This window comes from Equus caballus, chromosome 18 (genome assembly GCF_041296265.1).
Source record: "Equus caballus isolate H_3958 breed thoroughbred chromosome 18, TB-T2T, whole genome shotgun sequence".
Lineage (NCBI taxonomy): Eukaryota > Metazoa > Chordata > Mammalia > Perissodactyla > Equidae > Equus > Equus caballus.
In genome coordinates, this window is record NC_091701.1 from 24,370,943 (window position 1) to 24,390,261 (window position 19,319).

General features: G+C 34.3%; 1 protein-coding gene across 4 annotated transcripts in view; it reads right to left on the reverse strand.

Annotated features, from left to right (window-relative positions):
• The window catches only part of LRP1B (LDL receptor related protein 1B), a 1,824,397-nt gene that overhangs the window by 110,311 nt on the left and 1,694,767 nt on the right, over positions 1-19,319 (reverse strand). For all 4 annotated transcript variants that reach the window (XM_070241833.1, XM_023622537.2, XM_023622536.2 and 1 more), the window contains 6 exons: positions 19,081-19,203; positions 13,542-13,667; positions 12,414-12,551; positions 10,743-10,877; positions 7,232-7,351; positions 5,142-5,383 (listed from right to left, as the gene is read on the reverse strand). In XM_070241833.1, coding sequence (XP_070097934.1) covers positions 5,142-5,383; positions 7,232-7,351; positions 10,743-10,877; positions 12,414-12,551; positions 13,542-13,667; positions 19,081-19,203 — 884 coding nt within the window. The remainder of the gene's footprint in view (positions 1-5,141; positions 5,384-7,231; positions 7,352-10,742; positions 10,878-12,413; positions 12,552-13,541; positions 13,668-19,080; positions 19,204-19,319) is intronic.

Below are 19,319 nucleotides of genomic sequence, written 5' to 3' on the forward strand. Positions count from 1 at the left end.
GTAATCTAACCTGGATTCATGGTTTTAGATATCTCCTCTAGTCTTCTATTCCTTAATATATATCTCTAGTCCAGAGACCTTAGCTTAAGCCTTGAATACACCACTGACTACTTGACATCTCACTTGGATCTCTTATAGCCATCTTAGACTTAACATGACTAAAACTGAATCCACAGTTTCTCAAACTCAGTATCCATTAATTTGTACAATCCAGAAATCTAGGTATCATTCTCAAGTCCTTCTTATCCTCATTTTCTGCACTCATTCTATTTGCCAACATTTTTAGTTAGACTTCCATTCACTCCCTTCTGTTTCACTGAGCCTACAGTAGTGCAACCGACCGCCATTTCCAACGGTGCACAATCCTCCTATGTAGTCTCCCGTTCCAGCCTTTTTTCCACCAAGTCCATTCTCTATAAAAAGTAGAATAGCTGTCCTAGATATAAATAAGATGACATTACTTCCATCTCATTTCTTAGGTCTTAACTCAAACCTCCTCTCTTCAAATGGGCCTTTACTTTACTGATCATCGTGTCCAAAGAAGACTTATGACAGCTGAGTTTTTTCTTAGTCCATTACTTATTTCCTTCGATACACTTTTCAAAGTTAAAATTTTTTGGATTTATCTATGAGTTTATTTGACTTTGTTTTTCTCCCAGAATATAAACTTCACGAAAACAGGACTCTGTGTTGTCATTATTATATCATGAGAACCCAGCACTAAACCTAACAAACAGAAGTCTTTAAATAAAGCTTTGAGCATGAGAGATAAAACTTGACTGGCTCACCTTAAAATGCTATAAAGCCTGATCAATAATTTTCTCAGAATTATCAATTATAGAATCATGTTTTATATAATAATCATAAGATTTATGTTCAGTAAAGTTTTGAATATTGATCACCACTATTACAGAACCATTTAACTCTAATCAGCATGTAACAGTGAGTGCCTGTCTTATGTAATCAACAACAATCAAGCCGCAAAATAGCAATGAAGAATCTGATAGCTTTAGATTTTTTCCAAAGTAATTATAATAAATGATTATAGTTGACTAGTTTGAATGAACTCACATGGTTTTAAAAGTATTCTTGCTAAGCAAGTAGAGACAGTTTCAATTTAGAGCTATAATGGTTATTATAAATTTATAATAAGGAAGAAAAGAAATTGAAAAGAATGAAAACAGAAACTATCAATTTTTACCAAATGTCCTGAAACAAGACCTTGAAGTTTATGCTAAAATTTGTGTACACACACACACACACACACAAACACATGCTTATGTGTGGGTACATATGCATACCTACACACTCACATGCATGTGTGTGTTTCATATACACAAGACCCATACATTGGTGTGAGGTTTTTAGCTAGGACTCCAATTAAACATTGAAAGCTAGTAAAGATAACTAAATTGGATAAAGTTTTTCAGGAAAAAAAAATGCCCTAATCAACTTTTTGTAAAAAAGTATGAATATTGACAAAAAAAAAATTTTAAGCATGATAATTCTAAACATTCTTTATTGCCCCATAGAGAGTATGTCAAAAACGGTGCATCATATTCATTTCTCAAAATCAATTAGATCAGATCAACCATTTGTTTTGCTCAGGACTATACAGCTCTTTAATGGTAAAAATCGAATCTATATTTCTAAAGTCATTTCCATTTTTCCAAGCATTGACTTACTTCATAGTGTTTGCTAGCATGTATTTTGCTATACAGCATTTCATACTAGAAATGATAAATTGCCAGAAAGTATGTACAATTGTTGCATAATGCTTTCATATTCTGTTCTGATTACTAAAATACAAATTCAGAAATCTCATTATGCTTTACATATAGATTGAATCATGTCAGTCTTTTAAGTTTTAAATTATTTAATTTTCTCAAAGGAAAAAAATCCATCCAATTTGTATAGCCCAAGGGGTTAGAAAATCAGAAGCATTTCCATCCATAAATAACTGGGTCTACATTTGAAATTTAAATTTGTAATCATAATTAGTATTCAAACCATTTTCACAAATTATAGAACAGTATTCCCTTCACGACTTCCAAAAAAAGATTATATTGAAAATTACCTTCCTCTGCAATGGACTTGAGCTAACATTTAGTTTTCTGAGTAATATTCTTCTTCTGATTTCTAATACAATGTTTCCTGCCCTTTACTGGGATAGAAATATTCCAAAATATTTGTAAATTTGCTTTCAAGACATCCTGCTATCACATGGCTAACATCTTCCACTTGGTTCACTGATAACAGAGTTATTACTAAAGTATCCATAGCTTGATTTGTGTATTTTTCTTTCTTTTGCTTATTGATTCAGAGGTAGAAATCAATGTTCCATATTCAGCTTAACGAAAAATCTTGAGTTTCATTTTCTAAGGGGTGGGGAATTCTCAGGTTAGTATCGTTTAATATTTGTGTCAAGACTTAGAAGATGAAATAGACTGCATGCCCATTAAACTAATAGATGACTAGATGGTGACTATTAAAAGAGCAAATACTACACATGGCAGAGTAATTCATAAAGGTAGAAAATCAGAACTTTATACACAAAATGGATTTCAGAGGAATAAATACACAACTGTCCAGGTAATAACTAGATAGACATATACTATGTCACACATCTCTTGGAAATCGTATATATTTACTCTCTGGAAAGGATTTTAGAAGTTGTCTACTTCAATACTGTAGTTGTTTTTCAGATAAGTAAGCTGAGACTCAGAGATGAGACAGGTTTTTCAAGTCAAAGTCTAAATGTTGTCACATTATAGCTGCATGGTCATAGATAAGTCATTTAATTGCTCTAAAAAGCACACTGCTCACTAAATTAAGGACGTAAGAATGGATTTATTCCATAGTTATAATATTGAGATATCAGGATTACAAAAAGATTTAGGAAACAAAGTTAAATAATTGCCATCATCAGTGTAGCCTTAAGTGTTTTTGTTTATAATGTATTGGTTGGAATTTCTATGGAATCCTTAATGGCTTAGATCATGATGCTAAAACTTATGGTTCACAGGTTCCAACCTTATAATCACAATATTTAGTTGGCTATGATATGTTCCTAGAAAATGTACCCTACTGTTACCTACTTTTTTTCCTAGTGAACACTGTTAGTCATGGGTGGGTTCAAGGAAAGAAAGATAAAAACAAACAAAAGATCTACGTGCTACAACACAAGTAATCATTACCACTAAAAAACTAAATGAAGTTTCATACTTTATTAGGAAAAGGCAAATCAATAGCTTTGTCCTTGGTTATGAAAGATTTTATAGCACATTAATGAAACTAAAGATTAAAATATGTAAATATATACATGTAAATAAGTATATAACACAAGTATAATATATACATTTATATATGTGTGTATAAGATTAAAAACTTAGTTATCAAATACTAAGCAAATTTGGCTTCTGACTAAAGTCTGAGACCACTGATTGTATATTATCAATCTCCCTAAGGGCAAAATTTTAACAATTATCAAATCATTTTCATTGAAAAATTGTATCAAAATTAATTAAACACATGAGTATTTTTAGCACTATAAAATTCAGACAAGAGTAAGTTGCAAATAATTTTCAATGTGATAATATGGATCATAGAGAAGATTATCTTGCCAATCATCATCATTAACATCATTATCATCTTCATTGCCATCATCATACTGTTAATAGCAAGCATCTCTATAGTACTTACTATGTGCCAAGAACTCTTAAACACTAATATACATATAATATATGTATTTGTGCTTTGTGTGTATTCCTCACTAAAACCTCATGAAATAGAGAGCACAGAGAGCTAAAAGGCTAGGAAGCAACGGGAAAAGATTCAAACCCAAGCAGTGTAATTCCATGGTATATACTCTTTACCACTTTATTAATAAGAGACAAAATGGTGCCATTGAAGCAATGTTTTTGCAATGTATGCTTGTATTTTAGAGACAAAGAAAGCTAAAGCTATCTAAGACTCTGAGTCAGCGGATTGGTCTGAGAGAGAGCAAGAAGGTTATATGTGAGTGAAGGAGGGCAGCACGATCTACGAAATTTCTTGGCTCTGTCCTAGAACTGCTGTTAGCAGAACTAAAGCTACTGTGCAACACGGTGTTTGGGGAAGAAGGAGTTGAAGAAACAACTCTGACACATATGGATTTTTACTCACTGTTAATTTAATCTAACCTGAATTTGAAAGCTAAAATAGCTTCTTTTAAAACCAGTTTATTGCTATCCACTACTGATAAAAATATATTCCAGATTTCTATCAAATGGTATTCATGTAGTTCAAATATTTATAGTAGATGCCACCGAAAAGGTAGTGAAGACTTCCAGACAGGTACCTCTGATTATTTTCAAATACAAAGCTTCAATTATACCTACTGTGATAGCATTTGACTTTCTGGTTGTATGGGAATGGGCCAAGCCCTACAAAAGTCAGTATTTATCTGTCATTTTTCCCTCAGATTACTTCAAAATATAAAATACACAGTAAATTGTCATGCCCTAAAACAAAAAAGGTTTGTCTACAACCACAAATCTAAAGAAATGTTCTGGCTTATTTTTCTCAAAAGGAATAACCATGATAATCAACATGTCCATCATATACCAGCAAACAATATGTCTCTGTTTTGAATGTTCCTGGAAATTCAGTTATTAGAAGTCAGAAGAAATGGTTACACTATTGAGTTGATCTCTTGACTTAGAAGAGAAGTATATATCTGATATTGTTAAAAATGAAACAATTTCCCTGCATATTTTTGGCAGTGTATTTTCTAATGTCAAAACAAAGTAATGGTTCCCAGTCTCATCTCATGATTTAAAAAACCTCATGTTCACAACATATTGTTAAACACTATAAAATATAAAATGTTTTATAAATGTTAGGTATTTATTATTCATTAGGATTTTTATATAATTAAGGCAAATGCATTAAAACAAAAACAATGTCATGCAATTAAATTATATGCAGCTATGGGAATAAATGAGTACGAAAATGCTTTATTTCTATATAAGAAGAATATTGGGAGGAATCAATGAAAATATTAATTACCTCCTATAATCAGATATTGTGATTGACAGATTAAAAAAACACAAGGAAGTGGGAAAATATGTGCCTTCAAATATTCAATGTTATTTACTTACAATCAGGCCACTGTTTGCTTGCCTTTTTTCTCTGCTACGGATCCTTTTGTAGAAAATTCCTCCTGGATTAAACTGAGTACTCCAAATAATCATATCTCTTTGAAAATATACATCCATCCCTGTTATCCTTGAATTATGCTCAATATGAGAAATTTGTTGATGATCGCCACTGTAGTTGAATGGATATATAAAACCCAGGATATCAGTGTCATTAGCAATGTAGAGAACTTGATCTTCAGAGCCTGGAGATTATTATAATAAAATACAAAAATAAAGTAAATTTCAACTAATGTAAAAGCAATGATTGTACTTCTAAATTATCTTGAATTGTTATTCTTAACACAGTTTCTTGCTCAATAAAAATCAACCAACTTTATATCATCTTTTAATCTTCATGACTTATGTCTAATACAGACTTACCTAAGCATTTCTAAGTTATTGATGTAGGTTTTCCTAGGGCAAAGTTTGCCTTATGGCTAGAACTTAGGTACTTGTAGTAGATATCCTCTTTATGAAGAGAGGTTCTATTTGGTTGCAATGCATTGTGTTCTAATGCTTTCATTCTCAATATTCAGATGCTATATCTGAGCAGTTAGTTTATGCACCTGAGTGATCATTGCCTAAGGCTAAGAAATGAAGATAAAAGATGAATAATCTTCTTCTTCCAATATTCGTATATTTTAGATGTTTTTTAAATTCTTATAAAAATATATCAGTATTTATTGCATTAAAGTGCCATAATCTCAATATTATCTAGAATCTTGCTAAGCAGAACTCTCTAGCTTAAAGTTTTGACACCTACAATACAATTCAGTACCCTCAAGTGAATCCTACAAAATATTAATTAAAATATTAATGAAACCATAAAGAAAGATTGAATTACATATATAGCACCTAAACATTTTTTAAAAATGGTAATACTCAATGAAGTGTAGTTCAGCTCTACAGTCTTAATAGCTCTCACTTAGTGCATGTTCACTATTTGGCAGGCACTGTGTTAAGCCTTTCACAATTATCACCTCTTCATACGACAACCACTGAAAGTAGGTATTAGTATTCTCATTTTACAGATGAAGAACTGAGGCTTAGAGGCTTTAATAAGTTCCCTGAGGCCACACAGTCAGAAAGGTGCAATGCTGGGATTCAAATACACATACATCTAACTCTGTAGCCCATCCTTAATCCACTACAGCACGTTGATTTCCTCTTGTAATAACTATCTTATTAACATTGTCCAATCATGCCCTGTAACTAACAATATTTGTTATAACATTATTTAGTAAAAACTTATAAGTATTAAAATCCACATTTTAAAAAGCCCAAAATACACTCCTGTCATTTAATTTTTTTAAAGTGATATTCCTAAGTGGAGGAGGTCTGAATCTGAAAGCGTGATTTTATTTTTTGCTGGGAAGGATTCCCCCTAAGCCAACATCCGTTGCTAATCTTCCTCTCTTTTTTTTCCTCCCAAAGCCCCACTACATAGCTATATGTTCCAGTTCCAGGTCCTTCTACTTTTTCTATGTGAGCTGCCACTGCAGCATGGCTACTGACAGACGAGTGGTGTGGTTCCATGCCTGGGAACCGAACCCAGGTTTATGAAGTGGAGGAGTGTGCTAAACTTTAATGACTATGCCATCAGGGCTGGCTCTTGCCTTTATTTTAAAACCTTTTAAATCCTTACTCAAAATTCCATTCTCCCTATAATGCTAGCCTTTAAGCTGTTATTTTTATCACAATGGTATAACAGTTTCTCAAATATACTGCCAGCAAGCCACATGAAAGATACTTTATACTTTGACTATCACACTGGCCTTTACACTTTTACCATCTTCTGACACATTGTTTCAAACACAAAAGTTATTTTAACAGTAACTATGTATTTGACAGTCATGTCTATAAACTATGCCAGATTAGATTAGTTAAGAATGATAACAAGTCAGTTGGTCAAATTAATCAGTGTTAAAGAGATTTATTTTATAGTATCAGGTATGAAGATATTGCTAAAATGCAATATGAAACATTTTGTTCCCTGTGAGATGTTTATAGTGAAATTATAGTAGCATTGGAAATAACAGTTATAACCTTACCTTTTGCTATGCAGGTGTTATTTCTTTCTTGGAAATTCTGGTCACATACACATTTATATGATCCTTCCATATTTATACATTGGTGGGAACATGTGCCAAATACCAAACATTCATTAAGGTCTAGAAAAGAAGAGCTCAAAATATCATAATCATACCCCCAATTAGCACTTCCATTCTTTCCACACTTCAAAAAAGACAAATTTATTTTTCGTCCTTCAACTTCTTATTCCTATCTCTTTCATTGTCTTTTCAAACTCTTAAGTCTGTGATTTACTGCGTCATATTTTCAGGCCATAACAGTTTTTTCACAATAGTTTCACTATAATAATTCATCAATTATTTGTACATTGCTTGTTAATCCACTTAACACATTGAAATATTCATTTCAAGCTTCGCTAGTACTTTCATTCACTCAAACACTTCTTGAAGTTCCCTTTTAAACTCATTTCTGATTACCCGCCTCCGTAACTTCACACATGTCATATGCCATTCCTTTGTCCTATACAGCCATGCCCTACGTACTATGTAATGATGTTTTGGCCAGTGATGGACTGCATATAAGACAGTGGTCTCATAAGATTAGTACTATATAGCCTAGGTGTGTAGCAGGCTATGCCATCTAGGTTTGTGTAAGTACACTCTATGATGTTCATATAAGGATGAAATCACCTAATGACACATTTCTCAGAATGTATCCCCATCGTTAAGCAACACATGAAGATAATGTCTTTACCCACATTTACCTAGAGAATTTCTACTCATTTCTCAAGATCTGCCTTGAAGTGAAGACTTCTTTGGTCTCCACCAATGCATAGTAGTGACTATCCATCCCATAGTTTGTCCACTGTTTGCTAACTTGGTGTCTCTCTCTTATAGCATTGTTTATACTACATTTCATACATGTGGTCATATATTCATATCCACTACTTGACTGTCAGCCCCTTGAGGGTATAAATTATTAATTTTTTATCACCAACATTTTGCATAACTCCTGGCAAAGAATGAAGATATGGATCCACCTCTAACACACTTCTGGCTTCATAAATATGAAGTTACTATGTAACAACAAGGGCTATGTGAATTAAACAAACCAATGACAATAACAAAAGATCCTTGAATGCCTATATATTAATAAATATATATAAATCATAAGTAATAAATAAATAAATCACAGGCAATATTCTGTGGCTTAGCACACGCCTCTAATTTTAATGGCTGAAGCAGGACTGGGATTGAGTTCAGGTGATTCTGGTGAATTCTCTACTCTGTCTCTGTTTTCCTCCTCTACTGTTGCCTTCAATCACCATAATACTTCTGACCCTTTTATCACTTATAATTGCCCTAATTATGTAATAAATCTGTGAGATAAATCCTTGCCTTGAATTAGGGAATTTAAGGATAAGTACAGCAGTAATAATTATCTTTTGTTTCACACTCAACTGTCTTCCAAAGCCTCAAATGTAGAGATAAGAACTTTCCCTGTGACACTTGTAAATGACAGTGCCAAGACTTAAACTCTGGCTTTCTGATTTTATTGTCTCTACTATGTTACCTTGTCTGAGGCAAACCTGAGCACTCTCATGACAATTGATTTCTGTTTGAGTGAAATGTGAAGAGATACAGAAAACTGTAATTGCTTGTTAATGAATACCATGCCAGGGATAAAGTAAAATACATGTTATCAGAACTTAGCCACCAAAAATTATTACAATAACTATTTTTGTTTGGTGACAGTAACGTTGAACAGGGAGTTATTTGTTAGTATGGCTCCCCTTTGATATTGAATTAAAATAAGCAAAAATCTGCATGATTGAATAAAATCTCAGCTCCCTCACATGGCCCCATATTTGCGAGAGTCACGATTTTCTCCTCATCTCTATAATAATGCCTGCATCAGGGGCTTCTGAAGAGGATGGAGGAATCTCACACGTGTCCAAGACCTAAAACAGTGCCTGGTACTCAGCAATTATTAATCCATTTCTACTTCTCTTCTGCTGTTCCCTTTAAGTTTTCTTCCCTTTAGATATCCTAACTGAAGTATTTTGGCTTTAACATCAAATAGTGATTTCTCATGCTGTGTTCCGGCTACATATAGGAAGGGCACAAACAAATTTAAATTCTTTGGGTTAGAAATCAAGGTAATGTCTTTCTCCTTCTCAATACCAAGTCACACTGCTTTTCCTTACTATAAAAATTTCATTTATTAAATAAACATACAAATTTTACTAGTGTGCAGAAGGTGCTTATTTCTACAACAAAAATACTGGATTCATAGCAATTTAAAATGAGTGTAGCTTGCAGGTTTTATTTACCATGAAATATAATTAAAAATAAAGAAAATCTGAGAGCAAGATTTCTAAATTTAGTAGGTATACACAGGAAAGAGAGCCCACTATTCACAAATAACTACTAGAAAATTAATGCTATTTGAAATTAAAATCTTAAAGAAATTGTGTGTGTTTATATGCAATTGATAGAAAGTCTCTGAGAAAGAAGAAATAGTTTAGTCTTGAGAAATAATTTGCTTTTTTATTAAAAAAGAGAAACCTTAGGTTGCCAGTTTTCAGCATTCCATCTTAACGGAGAAATTAAAAGTCATGAATAATCCAAACAAGCATATAACTCAAAATATACATAAATACAACGTGGATACACTTCTTCCCCTTGTGGGTGAGTATAATTAATTTATTTCAATATTTCCATTTTGATTGACACTATGTAAAATCACTTTTCTTTACCCAAGAATAATATAAAGATATAGTAGAAAGGAAGCTGGTAAGTGAAAGTATTTTACAACTAGAATTTATCCTGGATAAGCCAATTTAGACAATTTAGGTTTGGCTCTAACCACAAGAATATCAATCTTAGTGGAGAAACTGGCAGAAAGTGCATATAGGTCTGTATTTCATGGCTCTATAATTAAAGACCTGATGTAAATTATATTTGCGTATAACTTACTATAAGATTCTGGCTATCCTACATGCTCAATTTTTAAATGATCTCAAGTAAGTTGACAGAGATTTATTTATATTCCATCTTTGAATTTTAGAAGACACTCTTGATCATATAAAGCACTGTTTGAGACATGGTGTTAGGACAAAAGCCCACAATTCTCTAAAAGTAAATTATCTATTGCAGTATTGCAAATGCCACAACTCAAGAGAAGTGGGTCATCGCAAACATAGTTTTTCATGAAGTGCCTCTAATTCTCCAATAGTTCCTGAACCAGCAATTTTGCTATTTGCATTTCAAAACAGAATTGTAACAATACAATTGGAACTCCTGCAGGTCTGAATCTACTATAGAAAAGACTTTGTAGAGGCAGCATTAGCTTAGCAATACAAACAGGCTTTTGACCCCAGGGACTTTCACTCTCATAAGTAAAAGGTACCCCATAGATACACGGCGTTTTGATGAAAATCAATCTCCTGTCATCTCACAGTTTAGCAGCCTTGGGAGTCTTTTATAACCTAAAGATTTAAGAGCAAGCTGTTGAGGAAATGTACTGTACCTTCACACTGTCTGTTTTTCATGTTTCTCTGAAATCCAGGCTTACAGCGACAGAAAACAGATGTTTTTATTTGATTACAATATGCATCATCTCCACATGGATTCACATTATCTTCACAGGTATATTCAGCAGGAGCTAGGATTTAAAAATATCATCAAAACTAATATAATTCTAATTCCTGAAGGGGAAGTTCATTTTTTTCTTAATTTGAAATTATGTTTATTATTCCGTAAATAACTCTTTTTGAATTCATATGATTATGGTCTTCTCTTCATGTAAGCCGTCATTTCTTATAATGGTTTAGAAGCAGATAAAAACTGAACTCATTTACACTGAATATAGTTTAGATCCAGCTGCCCACAGCTGATATTTACAGCTGTTATGGAGTTACACCATGTTCTAAAAGGAAGTCAAGAGTCAATGGTTCTAACGACAGGCTATCTTTACAATGATAGGAAGTATGAGTACTACATCCTTCTCTAAGAACCAAAACATTTCCTAGAAGCTACACAGAGATGTGGGCATTTATTGCTAACCTAAACTTAGTATTCAGGAACTCAATCAAGGGTACTACCATGTTATCAAGCAAATATGCTGAATCATCAGTTCTCAAACTTTTTTAGGCTGGATATACATGGGAGAAGCAACATTCAAGTGTGTAACATGCCCCAATGGTCATGGGCTGCAACACAAGTTAGGACAGACGATGTGATATTTGTAATTTCCAGCATAGTAGCTGCAATTTCATTGCTTTATCTCATTTAGCAAAACATTTTAGAATGCAAATAAATGAGAGGGATATTGTTAAAGAGGTAACATTGAATTAATTCTATTTTACTTAAACAAATCAAATTATTCAGAAATAAGAGAACTTTAATGATCAGAATTGTAACCATTATTAGTTCTCACTGACTCTTGAATATTTCATAATTAACTAAAATATGGCAGTGGAACTACACCATGGTTAAGACACATGGGGCCATATCCTGGTGAGTATTTCTCCATTATCCAGTGAGGAACAACTTAGATGAATAAATGAGAAAAAACAAAAGACCTAAAAGAAGGAATTATTTTGTGACTTTTATAAGTAATCTGAATGTAGGGTCATAAGTTTAATTACTTTTCTTAATGTGGAAAATCACATATCAAGCATTAAACACAAAATTATTAACAATTAAGGTCTAACAATGCAAGTATCAAAGCACTCTTCATGAATAAAATAATGATGTCTTCTTTAAGAATAACTCAGCAATAGATTAAAATTTTACAACACTGAATAAATTATTAAGACATTTACCATCTTTCAACCAAATATCACTGTTTGTAAAATTCAAAGAATGCTAAATTTATATTTTATAAAATAAAATATTAAGGGATATAGGTTTCTTTGTTGACATCAAAGTTGGTACTTGGATATTGAGTTTTCAGCTTCAGCTAACAAGAGTAGCTGAATGGTACTCATTGCAAAATCACCCTTTCCTACCTCACACTTCCTGATAGTAATTTGAGTGATGTTCTGAAGTTGCTTTGGCAAAGGCTTAAAAACAAGGTATTACTTAAGCACATTTTGAAAAGTAATCGTTTCTCACAGCAGTAAAGAAAATTTGTCACGTGGAAGCAGAAACTGGACTTATGTGTCGCTGCACCTTGTTTAACAGGAAATAAACTCACTTATTCTGCAGCCTTGTTCATCTGAACCATCTCCACAGTCATCAAGTTGATCACACTGCAGGTCCATGGGGATACATTTTCTATTACTGCAAGCAAACTCATCTTTTTTACAAGGTCTTGCTTTATATGGAAGCTTACCTATAGAGTCATTAAAAAATACTTAGTGCTTCACAGAATCAAAACAAAGTTATTGAACTGGTTTAAGATTTTACTAAATGCTATTAAAAGCATGGGTCCACAATCCTTTACTTGACGCTCTTGGGGACAAATTAAAAAAATTCTTAAATTTTGGATTTTTAGAAAAATAACAATATATTTATCCTATAATAAACAACACCGTATTTCCAGAGAAAAATGTTTGAATATTCCCTCTAAGTGGGATTTTTTAAAAAACAATGTAGGGGCCAGTCTGGTGGTGTAGTGGTTAAAGTTCATATGCTCTGCTTCAGCAGCCTGGGATTCACAGTTTGGGGTCCTGGGCATGGACCTAGCACTGCTCATCAAGCCACGCTGTGGCAGCATCCCTCATAAAGTAGAGGAAGATTGGCACAGATGTTAGCTCAGCAACAATCTTCCTCAAGCAAAAAGAGGAAGATTAGCAACAGATGCTAGCTCAGGGCCAATCTTACACACACACACACAAAAGAAAAGTAATACAAACTGCCTCGGGTCAGTTCAAGTCAGGGTTTGTCACCAAATGATTTTGCCACATACTTCAGTAAATCCTTCAATTTTAAGAGTTTTGTTAATTTCGGAATTGTAAAAAAGGGATTGGGTACCCATACGTATAATCTATCTATATAAGTCCTCTCCCTTCCAGGAGTTATTTAACAGAGAACATTTTTAAACCACTATGTTGTTTCTCTCATGCAGTATTTTCTAGAATAAAGTGCCTATAATCAACAGAGATTTACAGACTAGTAGAGATTCTAGATAAAGCTGCACAGCTCTATTATGCAAATGAAATGTTAGCAGATTATTTTCGTACCCTGTCAGAAGATCAAGTGCCTGAAAAAAATACCCTCAGACTTGTCACATGGACAATATATTTTTTTAGTTTTTGAGCTCTAAAATCATATTGTCTTGTAGCTGTCACTGAATCAGTGATTTCACATTAAATGGATTTACCACCACAGTGATCTTCATCTGAGCTGTCCCCACAGTCATCAATCCCATTGCACCTTTGCTCAGGCTGCAGGCATATTCTGTTATTTCTGCATCTGTGAGGTCTTGTGGGTGGGCAAAGAAATTTGACTGAAAAAAAAGAAAAACCAAAGCAGCTCCTTTGAGTACACTGACATATGAAGAACGATCCTTTTTTGTCTTCCTTTTTCTTTCTTTCTTTTCAAATCCATAATCTGGGTTTTCTGAATATCTTTTTCTGTGGAAATTGCCTAGATTTAGATACTAGAAAAATGTGTGATAATAGAATCTATGATTCTAGTTATTTATACTAACTGCAGAAAACAGTGTATCGTTGAAATGTTGAATGAAGTAAGAAAAAGAGCCAAACTTCATGGTCTCCTTTCCAGATGCCTTATTTTAGCTGACTTTACCTGGTGTGCCAAATTAATTTATGCCTGTGTTTTATACAACATGACAGGACACTTAGCTACCTGAAAGAGCAATTTCACACAGAATAGAGCTTGAGCAAGCATATGTTGCTGGCCCCAAATTGAAAATAATTCATCCAGTGAAAAAAAAGTCCCCCAAATACTATAGCTATATTTCTTATTCTCTGTCTTTGTAAACAAATGTGTAGATACATATCTAAGGCAAATAAGGTCATCTGAGCTATTTGTTTTTAATTTTTGTGTATGTCTATGTGTATGTATGTGAGATTTAAAGAGACAACAATGAAAGCCAGGGAATTTTACAGTTGTGCTTTCCATCACCATCGAATCTGAAGACGTCCACTGCTGAAGTAGCAAACATCTCCAATGATTCTTCATGCTCACATGTGGAAAACTCCAAGGGGCTGGTATTGGTCTCTGATGTTCTCACTGTTGAATTCTCTGCTTAGAGATTCTCATGGACTTACTTGACACTATATCTTGTTTCAATTTGCTAATTCTATCATCTCACAATTAATTATAGGACAACATCTCAGGAATTTCAAATTCAACAAATTCTAAGCTCAATTCTTTACCATTTTCCCCATGAATCCCTTCTCCCCAAACATAAGCTTTGTCTTATCTCCATAGTTCAGGGAGGGGCACATCATAGCCACAAGTCTGGAATTCTTCTAAATGCATCCCTATCATTGACCTTCAACTGTTATTAGTCAGGTCCAGTTGATATCATCCCCAAACTTGCCCTCTTGTCTCCATACATACCAGTTACAATCACAATAGCTCAGGTCTTCATTATCTTTTACAGAGATGAATGCTATAGAATCCTAAATCTCTCAGTTTCATTGCCCAACCTAAGATCCTCCAAAGCCACAAGAACAATCCACCTACGACATTAATCTGACCATCTCTTCTATAGTTATCCACCATTTTTAGAATAAAATTCAAGATACCTTACATGGCATAATAGACATCATTACCTTGTCCATGCCACTCCTACAGACTCATCCCTTGTCACTCTCAATATTCTAGCAATACCACTTTACTACCTCCTTAAATCTGCCAGATTCCTTCTGGCCTGAACTCCTTGTTTTAATTGAAATCTGGTTCTCACTCCAAGCACAGTTCCTCCCCTTTAGATCTTTTAGGAACGTCTGTTAAATTGCTCAAACCTCATGTTATCTCATGTCTGATGAGATCTTAGTTTCCTATTACAGCTCCCAGAACGTCAGGACCAAATCTTCACATTCTATGTTTTTAAATAAACTAAAAACAAAAATGCTATTTTGAGGGCCAGGCATTTGATTATACCTCTTCCTTATTGCTATTTTCTCATCAACTTGTAAACATTACCGCCTCACCAATTCACTAAAGACTGCAGCACCTTCCCTCATAGCTATTTCTCTCCAAATTCATTCCAGCATCCTAGATGGCTTCAACATCCACTTGAGCAAACCAAACAATAACCACACCTCTTAGCTCCTTGAGTTTCTCAGACCCAATGTCCTTTTACACTAATTCACCTACACCACCCACTCTACTGGAAGGTTGTGAACATTGGTAAATTTCAACAAAATTTTCTTCTTCATTCAGCTAATGACACTTCCTGTTGCTTGCAGATAAGAACACTAGCTGATACACATGGGTGCATCTGGATTTGCTATTTCCTATGATTGCTTCATTTACAAAGCCACTAATTTGAATGCTCTAAATTCTGACCACAATCTCCTACTTTTCCAACTTTTTAATTCAACCAATCTGAATAAGACCTTTCTTTAGCTTTAGCTAAAAGTTTAGCCCATTGATAGGTCTATTTTTTTCCTATTCACCAACAACTTTTTGTGTTTACTTCTCTCTCTGTTGACATTAGATTCCATGTTTCATCTTTTAATTTACTCATTCAATAAATATTTATTGGTAACCTATTATATATTGGACACCGTTCTAAGCACTCTTTTAGAAATTCACTTTCACCAAATAATTTGGATTCTCTGGCCCTTTTCTCTTTTCTTCTTACTTATTTAGCAAAACCCCAAACCTAGATGAACAAAACCATCTGCTATTCCAATGTCTGCATCCGGAAAGCCCATGAATGTTGCACATGATCATACCGCAAGTCCAACTCATACCAGAAATACGAATATTTATCAATGCCAGATGGGGCCTGAACACTATTTGGAAATTCTATATATAGAGAGAGATCTAGCCACTATCACTTTCTTACCCTTTGCAATAATGATTAAAATCTGCATTTTTTTCAAACATCCCTACAACACCAACCTTCCACATTCTATATATGACCATGTTTTCTATTGCACACATAAAAAAGTAAAAATAGGGGCTGGCACAGTAGCGTAGTGGTTAAGTTCACGCACTCCGCTTCAGCGGCCGGGGGTTCCTGGGTTTGGATCCCAGCTGTAGACCTAGAACCACATGTCAAGTCATGCTGTGGCAGCATCCCACATAAAATAGAGGAAGATTGGCATAAATGTTGCCTCAGTGACAGTCTTCCTCAAGCAAAAAGAGGAAGACTGGCAACAGATTTTAGCTCAGAACCAGTCTTCCTCATACACACAAAAAAGCAAAAATAAAAAGATTGGAAATTTATTAACATTTTATTAAATAATTGCACATCCATCTGCATCTACATATAGTCTATCGACTCATTTCAATATATTTTAATAACAGAGAAAGGGTCACCACCCTTATCTAAAACTAATTTCTTCACCTGCTTTGAAACTCATTTTCCCCTTGCCTCTTCAGGAACCATTCCGTCTTTCTAGGAACATTGTATTACCTTGGTATTTCTTTTGCCATACTTTTTCCCCCCTAATTCTTTTGTGGTCACTCGTTTGAGTCTCTTCTGGTTACTTATTTTTATTTAGTGTTTAGTGTCCCTCAATATTCTATTTTAATCCTCTTCTTGTCTTATGCTCTACTCCCGCCCAGCCTAAATCTTACAAGTTCTGTAATATTTATTACTGTATTTTATGTTGACTTTCAAATTTATAACTCTAGACCAACTCTTTAAGCTCTGGAATCAAACATCTAAGCTTACTTGAAATCTCTATTTGAATGTCTCCTCAAACGCAACTCAAACCAGGCTTCTAATCTTTACCTGCAAAATTGTTCTTCTTCCTACGTTCCTCATCGGTTCAAATGTGCAAGCAAAAACATCCTATAAATTATACTTGGCAACTTCTTTTCTTTCACCCACTACATCCAGTCCATTATTTAATCCAATTTATTTTGCCTTTTAAATCACCTTCAAATCTTTGCCATCATGTACTGTCATTATCTTAATCCAAGCTAACAGCATAGCTTGCCTGGAACACTGCAACTGTCTTAACTAGCCTTGCCTTCTATATCCAATATTCGTAATATGTAAATATGACCATGTGCCTCCTCTGCTTAAAACCCTTTAGTATATTTAATTGCTGTCAGTCTAAATTTTAAAATCCCTACTAAGACTCACAAGGTTCCAGTTATCTCTCCTGACTCCGCAGTTTCATCCTAAACCAATAGCTAACTTGCTCTACTCTCCAGGCACGTTGGATCTTTCAGTTCCTCCAGAAAGCTATGGTTTGCTCTGCCTCAGGGCTTTTCTACATCAACTCCTTTGCCTAAAATGTTGCAGCGTCCACCTCCACCATTCCTTTCACCTACCACCTACATGGCAGCTATATATTTCTCAAGCCTCAACTCAAATGTTATTTCCCATAACCCAAGATTAAATAAAATCTCCTTTTCTATACTTTTATAACTTACTATATTTTTTCTTCAGTGCATGTACCATAGTTTGTGACTATATATTTTCGTGATCATTCGTATCACTCTTCCACTCTTCTACTAGATTCTCAGCTATGTGTAGTCAGGGTCCATGTTTGTTTCTCTCAGCATCATATTCCCCAGAATAATCATGGTCTCTAGTTTAATAAATATTTATTAATTTAGTGAACAGATCATTTTTCTCATGCCATTCACTACGTCTATGGTGCCTTTTAGTCTAGATCTTTCAAAATTGTAGCTTTCTGAATTCCCTGTTAGGCAGATTTCATCTTATTCCCCTCTCTCTTGTCTGTACCTTTTACTTAATTCTAGCATTGCCTGAAATACCGTGGATGGAAATTACTATTTGTCCAAGCAGAATAAGATCTCCTTGTCAAAGAGAACCATGTGCTGTTCATTCTTTTTAATCCCATAGTCTTCTGGCACATAATAGCTTGACTCAATATTGATTCTGATGACTGAGGGGAATGCAGAAACATTCAGAGAATCAAACTGGATGTATTTTACAAGTTTTCCGGTGGCTGTGTGGCGTGTCACCGAGAATCACTTCTTCGCTCTGTAAGTGGTCCTGGGGAGTGTCTCCGGAGCTCCCTATGGTTAATTAGTTACCAAACATGTCCTATTCCACTCACTAGTTTTGTGCTGGAGTAGAGAATACAAAAAACACTGTTTATAAAAAGAATAGTTTCTGGCTTAATAGTGGCAGTTAAACTCATATTTCTTCATGAATTATGATTCAGAAAAAAATAATCTCTGGTGGTTCTCTAGAGTCACCTCTGTAAGATTCTGTATATGAACTGAAAATGAAACTTAGTTATATCTCTCATCAGTTGTACCTACAGATAACACCCTCCAAAGACTGTCTTTTCAAACAACCCCAGTCTCAGTAGAAGGTGACTTGCGGAACTACATGATTTTATTATTCACATTTCTTTCCATATACTTATCTATCAAAATTTTTTTTTAGCCTAAAGCACCAATTTGGTGTGAAGCCAAAGTCCTTACATGAAACTTACTCAATTCAAAAGGTCAACAGCCCTAAATCCTCGCAGACAGACCATAATCTATCTTTTGAAGAGTGTTGACATGTGCAAGTTCAGATTTAGGAGGGCTCTCTATAAAGTCATAAACTTTGAACAGGGTAATCTCCTTTATTACTTGAACAAAAGCTGTATCTGTGGTTACACTTTATCTACCTAACCCCAGGATGGTAGAATTTGTGGTTCACCTCACCACTTTATTGATTCACGCCGGTGCATTAGATCAGGAGATGAAAGTACACCCTAGAGCCACGTGAAATGTCATACCACACATATCAGGGGCTTCATCAGAGTTGTCTCCACAGTCGTCTTCTCCATCACAAACCCAGAAATGCAGTTTGCAAAGGGAATTATTGCAAAGGAACTCATCCGCTCGACATATATTTCCTCCTTTATTTTAAAACAAAAAAGAGAAATAGAGATTCAGCATAATTAATGCCAGACAGCAGAGCACATATTCTTCTACTTCTCAGCACAGTATCTAGTTTCTTGAGTCTTATTTTTTT